Below are 9389 nucleotides of genomic sequence, written 5' to 3' on the forward strand. Positions count from 1 at the left end.
GGCTCACGCCTGTAATCCCAGCACTTTGGGAGGCCCAGGCGGGTGGATCACGAGGTCAAGAAATCAAGACCATCCTGGTCAACATGGTGAAACCCCGTCTCTACTAAAAATACAAAAAATTAGCTGGGCATGGTGGCACGTGCCTGTAATCCTAGCTACTCAGGAGGTTGAGGCAGGAGAATTGCCTGAACCCAGGAGACGGAGGTTGCGGTGAGCCGAGATCGCGCCTTTGCACTCCAGCCTGGGTAATAAGAGCGAAACTCCGTCTAAAAAAAAAAAAAAAAAAAAAAAGAAACTAAGTCTTAAAATATTTTTATGTATCCGTTTCATGCATGCCCACAATGCTTGGAGTTGAGAATGAATTTTTTAGCTTTTGATATTTTCCGAAGATAATTCACAGGCTTTCTCTTCCTGTCATATTCTTACCAGAATTTCCATGGTGTCTTCAACAGCAGTGCACCCATCGACATAATGCACTGCCTGTGAGATGCTCTCATGTCTGCTTTTGAAAATCTCAGTTCTTTGCTGGCTACTCTGAGAAGCTTCCAGGGATCCTTTTCAACTGATTCCTCCTATTTAAGAGAATAAAGTTTTTCATATTAGAGAGACAGTGTAGTGTGTAAGATAACTTTTAGCATAGAGATAGAAGTAAAAAGTGCTAAACATTGAATAAGTGAAATTAGTGCAGATATGGAAGAAAACTCTGCAGTTACTTCTTCCGCTGAAATCTGGAACCCTTCAAAGTCATCCATGAGAACCGAAACTCTTAAATGTAATTAACAGAATCTTCTATGTCCTCTTCTAGGTCTTTTTATCATATTAATAACCCCTGTTTGGAAAGGAAGATTAAGGGTGAAAAAACTGTTACATTCCTGGAAAACAAGAGACATGTCTGATATGTTCTTTACATCTGTATATCCTATAGGGTTGTTGGGTATCGGTATGTTAATTTAGAGAAAATGTAAATGGAAGATATTTTAAAGAGAGTTTATCATATGTATTTTGCTTATAGAAAGTGCTCAGCTGTGCAATAAATTTGTTGCCAAAAAGCTTTGCAAACTGCTGCTTTAAAATCAAACTTAATGAATAGATAGGAAATAATATTTATGTAACAATTGTTGTATACTAAGAGAGTTTCTGTGGTTTGTATACTTCCTGATTCATCTCCACAGCAAATCTATTAGATGAGTGTCCTCCTTTTACAGATGAGGAAATTGACACAGAAGTTGGTTTAGCTCAATGTCACAGGGTTAAGTAGTTATAGAGTAAGATTTCAGATGAAGTCTGACCAAAAAGTATATGGCTGTTCAACTAATTCAGCTAAATTTTGGTTAATATAAATAGAGTATCAGAGTTCATTAATATGAAAAGTTAACAATTTCAAAACTGATAAAGAAAGCAGCATTATTTCTTAATGAAGAACTGTTCGCTAGGAATGTACATGTTCATTTTTTAAGCAAATTCCTCTCTTGGATGCAGCTGGAGTCCTGATTCCTCTATTAGCTATCTTCTCTGTCACTTATTCAACAGGTACAGAATGAATTACTGAAAACTTATCTGAAAAAGTCTGTTGCTGATAAGATAAAGAGTTTCAAGAAGGAACGTCAGAGTGTTCAAGTTTCTCAGGAAGCGAGAATTTATAGGGAATATCAGAATATTTTCATTATAAATTAGGTTAATCTATTATGGATATATATCTGTTTGTAAATTGTTACGCTATTATCATATGTCTCTTTACCCATAGCAAACAAACGCGATACCTAATTTCCTTTAGGAGAATTTTCTTTCTTGTTGTCCTTAATTTATGTCTCTGAGTCCTCAGAAAAAGGGAAAAGGAAACTAGTGCTCATGATGCAGTAATGTTTTTCCTTCCTTACCTGTGCTCATTAGTACCATCTTAGAGATTTCAAAGGATAAAAGAACATAAAACATACAAAAACTGAAACAATGCCAAATGGAGTGAAATAATAAATAGTGAAGGAAAATGGGTAATTATCTTTCCACCATCCAACTTGAGAGTCATTGTCACTTAGTTATCAATGTAAGCAATATCACTACTGTATTTAAAGATTAATAATCAATAATTGCTTAAGTTTTAACCTCAGGTCCCTTTAGCACTAAACTCAAAAATATAGTTTGCTTACACATGTATGTAATCTATTCTCATCTTACAAATGTAGATTAAGTTTCTATGCTTGCTAATCAAGAAATGTTAATATTTCAAAGCATAGAAATTTCTCAGCATACTTTCATATATTTGAAGGTAAATATTTTCTGTTGATAAGCTTAAGTTATAAAGACTCTTCAAAATTCATCAGTTGAGTTTCTGAGGCTGATTGCCTTTGAGGTCATTTAATCTTTTTCTAGACGGGACTCCACTGACATTTTGTAAATCAACTTTTTTTACTAAATAAGTTCTATTATATTGTAGATTTAAATTAATGATCAATTATGTGCCTAGTTTTGCATGCAAATTATTATGCCAAGATATTTAGTATATGGTTTTCTATGTAGCTTGTCTCCTGAAGGTTATTCCACCACATATTTTAGAAAGGTAAGATACAAATTTAACTTTATAATGTCTTATAGAAAAGGTTCAACTGAGGATTGAATAAACCATTATACATAGCACAGATATTGTGGATTCAGTTCCAGCCCATTGCAACTAAGTGAATCAGAGGAATTTTTTGGTTACCCAGTGCTTATAAAATTGTGTTAATACTATCCTGTAGTCTAATAAGCGTGTGATAGCACTATGTCTAAAAAATATACCTTAATTTGAAAATACTTTATTGCAAAAAAAATGCTAACAGTTATCCAATCCTTCAATAAGTTGTCATATTTTTGCTGGTGGAGGGTCTTGTCTCAGAGTTAATGACTTCTAACTAATCATGATGGTTGTTGCTGAAGGTTGGGAGCCTGTGTCTTTATAACAGAATGATTTATAATCCTTTGGATATATACCCAGTAATGGGATTGCTGGGTCAAATGGCATTTCTATTTCTAGATCCTCGAGGAATTGTCACACTGTCCTCCACAATGGTTGAACTAATTTACTCTCCCACCAACAATGTAAAAGTGTTTCTATTTCTCCACATCCTCTCCAGCATCTGTTGTCTCCAGATTTTTTAATGATCACCATTCTAACTGGTGTGAAGTAGCTAGAGAATTATTAATTGGCCTGATTTCAACGTTGTTGTGTCTCAGGGAATAGCAAGGCCTAAAGAGAGAAAGAGAGAGGGAGCAAAATAGCCAGTTGGTGGAGCAGTCACAATACACACAACACTTATCAACCAAGTCTTATATAGGCACGGTTTGCAGTGCCCCCAAAATAATTACAAGAGTAACATCAAAGACCATTGATCACAGATCCCCATAGCAGACAATATAATACTATAAAAGTTTGAAATATTGTAAGAATTACCAAAACGTGACACAAAGACACAAAGTGAGCACATGCTATTGGAAACATGATGCCAAAAGACTTGCTTTACACAGGGTTGCCACAGACAGTGAATTTGTGGGGAAAAAAAAAAAAAAAAAAAGCAATATCTGAAAAAGGCAATAAAATGAAATTTAATAAAATAATGTCTGTACAGAGAATCTGTATTGTATATTATGTCATTTGTATTGAATTTCAGTATCAGTTTATATTCACCTTCCTAAGTGGTTGACCTAATCATAATTATTTACCATAATAATTGTGATTGATGCTCCACCTACATTCTTTTCACTGTGTTAGTGGACTGAGGCTAATTGAGGTGATACCACGATCTTTTTAAATCTTACTCGCAGTTCTGATTTCCTCACTCCTTTCTAGCCTCTCAGTAAAGCATTTGCATAACTATCTCATCTCAGGCTCTGTTTCTTGGAAAGCCAATCTTAGGCAGTCAGCTTCTCTTTTGATCATAATACAATATATATATATGGCCAACATTTCTTTCACAATTATGCTTTTCACTCTCAAATATGGGTGCTAAATTTCAACGTGGACACCAAATTTCAAAAATTTAAGACCCTTTCTCATCCCTAACTAATAATCTATTTTTCTATCTTCATAATTTTAGAAGACACGTTGAAAAAATGGATGAAGGAAATCAGTCTGTAATGTCAGAATTTGTGCTTCTGGGACTTTGCCACTCATGGAATATTCAGGTCTTACTGGTAATGATATTTTCAGTGTTTTACCTGATCATTGTTTCTGGAAATATTGTCATCATGGTGTTAATCATCACCGATTCCCATCTCCATTCCCCCATGTACTTCTTATTGGCCAATCTGTCCTTTGTTGATATGTGGCTTTCTTCAATTACCATTCCTAAGATGATAGCAGACTTTCTCAAGGAAAGCAAGACTATTTCCTTTGAAGGCTGCATGTCCCAGATCTTCTTTGCTCACTTTATTGCAGGGTTTGAGATGGTGCTACTGGCGGTAATGGCCTATGACCGCTATGTGGCAATCTGCAAACCACTCCGGTACTCCACCATTATGAGCCTACGAATGTGCATTCGGTTGGTGGTGACTTCCTGGATCACTGGCTTTGTTCATTCCATGAGCCAAATAGTTATGATTGTTCCGCTGCCTTTCTGTGGTCCCAAGGAAATAGACAGCTTCTTCTGTGATAGACCACTGGTAATCAAGCTTGCCTGCATGGATACCTATAGTTTAGACATTTTAATGAACCTTGACTGTGGGGTTTTGGCTGTAACATGCTTTATTCTAGTACTGACATCCTATACATATATTCTTCTCACTGTCCACCGAAGCTGTAAAAGTGGGGCTTCTAAGGCACTCTCTACCTGCACTGCCCACATCACAGTGGTGGTGCTTTTATTTGGGCCCTCCATCTTCATCTATGTGTGGCCACTTAGCATCACCTGGGTGAACAAATTTCTTGCTGTGTTTTACTATGTTTTTACACCTCTCCTAAATCCAGCCATTTATACCCTGAGAAATAAAAAAATAAAAAATGCTTTGAAGAGGTTCAGAAGCTACTACTTAGAATGCAAGGGAAATAGGTAATACTGAGAAGCCTAAAGATCCTTCATTATGGAAGGAATTATCCAATCAGTCTTCCTCTGCCTTTAACTATGTTTAATTGAATTTTTTTTTTTAACAAAAGCATGCCTCCATCCTGCTGAATAGCATCTTAATAAATGTATCTTGAATTTTCTCCTAATTTCATTTGGAAGAAAAATGTTTCTGCAACATTGGTACCTTCAAAATATTCACTCACATATGGTCAAAAAGCAATGAAATAGTTTTTTCCTTAACCTAGCATCCTATCCAAATACTAATGGGAAAAAGCAACAGAAAAAAATAAACAGAAGATAAAAGAGATTACTTTTTCTTAGATTTCACTAACTCAATGAATGTTTTTTAAAAATTAAAATTTAATGCTATTTCTCTCAGTTGTCTCTGTCTCAATAACTAACATTTATTCTTTAGATGTATTCAGTGTAAACTTATGAAATGTAATCTTCCTGAGACCCAGGATCATGTCTTACATGGTTAATTATGAAACTGCAATGTTTAATATACTACTGTGATTAATACATACTAGATAGTAATCATATTTTAATAAATTATTAGAGGTCAATTATTCTTTTAAAATATTCATAATATTTGTTTTTCCAGGTGTAAATATACTCTTTTGGCATTAAAAAGAATTCCTAAAGTTTCAAATCGTAAATTATATTTATTTTCTGTCTCTAGAATTAGTAATTAAGTCAACTGAAATACAGTTGTAAGAATCAACAGCAAGAGGCCTAAAACATAAGTATGGGGCATATTCAGTTTTTACTAATTTTAAAACGGAATCAAAGTACAAAACAGAGTGGTACTGTAAAAATAAAATTATTATGCTTGACTGCCAACTCTATGTCATCAGGTTAATGTATTACCTTAAGTACTTTTATTGTTATCTCCAAATTTTGAGTGAGTATATGAGACTTAAAAATGTGAGTTGAATCTTCTCAAAGTAGGACATCTTTATTTCTTCTTTGTTTAAAGTATTTTGAGATAAATTTTATTTTAAATACTGCTCATTTATTAAACAACACTACACAGGGCAAGAGAAAATTTCCACCAGTCAGAATGGCTATTATGAAAAACTGAAAAACAACATAGGCTGACAAGTTTGCAGAGAAAAGGGAATGCTTATACACTTCTGGTGAGACTGTAAATTAGTTCAACCATTGTGGAAGGCAATGTGTTGATTCCTCAAAGAACTTGAAATGCAATTACAATTCAACCCAGCAATCCCATTATTGGGTAGTAACCAAAAGAATAAAAATTGTTCTGCCGTAAATACACATGCATGCCTATATTCACTATTTACAACAGGAAAGCCATGGAATCAACCTAAAAGCTCACCAATGGTAGACAGAGTAAAGAAAATGTGGTACATATACACAGTGAAATACTACACAGCTATGAAAAAGAATGAGATCATGTTTTTTGCAGCAACATAGGTGGAGCTGGAGGCCATTATCTAAGCAAACTAATGCAGGAATAGAAAACCAAATATCATATGTTCTCATTTATAAGTGGGAACTAAACAATGAGAACACATGGCAAAGAGGGGAATGGCAGACATAGGCCTGGCCTACTTGAGGGAGGAGGACTGGAGAAGAGAGGGTATCAGAAAATAAACCTATTGGGTACTATGCCCATTACCTGGGTGATGAAATAATCTGCACTTCCAACACCCATGACACACACTTTATTGATACAACAAACCTGCACATGTACCGCTGGACCTAAAATAAAAGTTACAATTTGAGAAAGTAAAATGTATTTCTCACAAAGACAGTAATACATACCTAGAACAAAATACCAGAATAGCTCTATTACTCTAACAAATGAAAAATAACTATTGAGATTGACATAAATTACAGCTCTAGTGTGATCATGCAGTATAAATTATCTAAATTGTACACCTCAGACCATGACTGCATGTAAAGTGTTAAAGAACTAACAGTCTTTTTAACATAGCCATTATGACTGGTGTGAGATGGTATCTGAGTATGATTTTGATTTGCCTTTCTCTGATGATTAGTGATGCTGAACAATTACTTCATAGGTTTGTTGATCACTTAAAAGGTCAAAAAACAACAGATGCTGGTGAAGCTTCAGAGAAAAGAGAAAACTCATCCACTGTTTGTGGGAATGCAAATTAGTCTAGCCACTGCGAAAAGCAGTCTGTAGATTTCTCAAAGAACTTAAAACAGAGCTACCATTCAACTCAGCAATCCCATTACTGGGTATATACCTAAAGGAAAATAAATCATTCTACCAAAAAGACACATACGCTCGTATCTTTATCAGTGTTCTATTCACAATAACAAAGACATGAAATCATCTACCAGATGCCCATCATTGGTAGATTAGATAAAGATAATGTGGTCATATGTACCAAGGAACACTATGCAGCCATAAAAAAGAATTAAATCATGCCCTTTGCAGCGACATAATCCTAAGTGAATTAATGCAAGAGCAGAAAAATAAACAGTGCTTGTTCTCACTTTTAAGTGGGAGCTACACATTGAAGATACTGGATATAAACACAGAAACGATAGACACTGGGGACCATCAGAGGGAGGAAAGAGGAATGGCAGCCATGGGTTGAAAAATAACCACCAGATACTATGCTCACTGTCTGAATAACAGGGTCCATACTCCAAACCTTGTGATCATGCAGTCTTCTCATATAATAAACATACTTACACATGTACCCTCTCTATCTAAAATAAAAGTTAAAAGTTATAAAAAAAAGAACAGTTATCTGTTAGTCTCAGTCACAGGCTGTAGAGTCAATTGATCCTCATGGGTACACAAACTTGCCATGGCAGTTAAACCACTATGCTTTAAGTAACATTTTACTACTCATAATGTTGAGTATATTTACATCTCTATATATCCTTAGAAGGTAAACCTGAGTGTTAAATACTCTCTGTATGGATTTCCTAAATATTCTGAAAGGTCATAAGAAAAAAAAAACCACAGCTTGTATTGTTTTGCTATAAAATCTGTCACAACAAAATTTTAGTCACCTTCTATGCAATTAGAGCTTAGTGTTTATACATTAAGTAGAGGAGGATCCACCTCAGTTCCCACTGATTTCTATTAATATTACTATCGTCTTCACAGATGCCAATCTAGAGGATTTGTAGTTATGCACATTTTCTAGACAAAATGTAAATGTCAAATACTCAGTCTTAATTTCCTATTTAATGAAAATATCTTCTACTCTAGTGGAGGCATTTCTTTCTTAGCCACCTTACTTCCAACACAACAGAGCTCAAGGTTGTGAGAAAAGAAGGCAGAAATTTTGTGAGTAATTAGGTATAAAACTAAGAGGGGCTACTTCCATTCCCATATCTTCCTTTCCAAATACAGAGAATGAAGATCTTATTTCTCATGAGAGCAATATTTGAGCCTACACTATGCCATTCCACCATTCTATTAGACCAGCTGTGTACGGGAGTTTATGTATGTGGTGTTAAGACCAGGTAATCCCATGGTTATTACGTCATTATTTCATTTGTTTTCACATATAATAAGTAGTTATTTTTATTTTTAATTTATTTTTATTTTATTTTTTTTTTGAGGCAGGTTCTCACTCTATCTCACAGGCCAGAGTGCAGTGGCATGATCTCTGCTCACTGAACCTCCGCCTTCTGGAGAGGCTCAAGCCATCCTCCCATCTGAGCCTCTTGAGTGGCTAGGATTACAGTTGCACACCACCAAGCCCAGCTAATTTTTGTTTTTTTCATTGGGGGTTGGTTTGAGGTTAGAGACAGGGTTTCGCTGTGTTTCCCAGGCTGGTCTCAAACTCCTGGGCTTAAGTGATACACCCACCCTGACCTCCCAAAGTGCTGGGATGACAGGCATGAGCCTCTGTACCTGGCCATTTAGTATAAAATAAATCTCTTGATCAACAGCAATCTTCTATAGAATACCATTATGGTGAATAGGCTGATATGGTTTGATTCTGTGTCCTTATCCAAATATGACCCTGAATTATAATAATCCCTAATTGTTGTGGGAGATACCTGGTGGGAGGCAACTGAATCATGGGGGTGAGTTTTTCCTGTGCTGTTCTCATGATAGTGAATATGTCTTAAAAAATATGATGGTTTTATAAAGGTGAGTTCTCCTCTACATGCTATCTTGTCTGTGGCCCTGTAAGTCATGCCTTTGCTCTTTCTTTGCCTTCCACCATGACTGTGAGGCCTCTCCAGCCATGTGGAACTGTGAGTCCATTAAAGTTCTTTTCTTCTTCTTTTTTAAAAAATATATTTTTATTGTTCTTTAAGTTCTGGGGTAAATGTGCAGATCTTGCAGGATTGTTACATAAGTATACACATGCCATGGTGGTTTGCTGC

The 9389-nt window shown here is 35.4% G+C and overlaps 1 protein-coding gene across 1 annotated transcript; it reads left to right on the forward strand.

Moving 5' to 3' along the window:
- The first annotated feature begins 4080 nt into the window (after nucleotides 1-4080).
- LOC108311914 (olfactory receptor 4K14-like) lies at nucleotides 4081-5933 on the forward strand. Its single transcript, XM_017539558.2, has one exon. It carries the CDS (start codon nucleotides 4084-4086, stop codon nucleotides 5020-5022), a length of 939 nt encoding a protein of 312 aa, XP_017395047.1. The 5' UTR covers nucleotides 4081-4083; the 3' UTR covers nucleotides 5023-5933.
- The last annotated feature ends 3456 nt before the right edge of the window (nucleotides 5934-9389 follow it).

This window comes from Cebus imitator, unplaced genomic scaffold (assembly GCF_001604975.1).
Source record: "Cebus imitator isolate Cc_AM_T3 unplaced genomic scaffold, Cebus_imitator-1.0 Scaffold119, whole genome shotgun sequence".
Taxonomy (NCBI): domain Eukaryota; kingdom Metazoa; phylum Chordata; class Mammalia; order Primates; family Cebidae; genus Cebus; species Cebus imitator.

Excerpts from the sequence above, each read along its gene's own strand:
- LOC108311914 (XM_017539558.2), top strand. The coding sequence starts at position 4,084 with ATGGATGAAGGAAATCAGTCTGTAATGTCAGAATTTGTGCTTCTGGGA.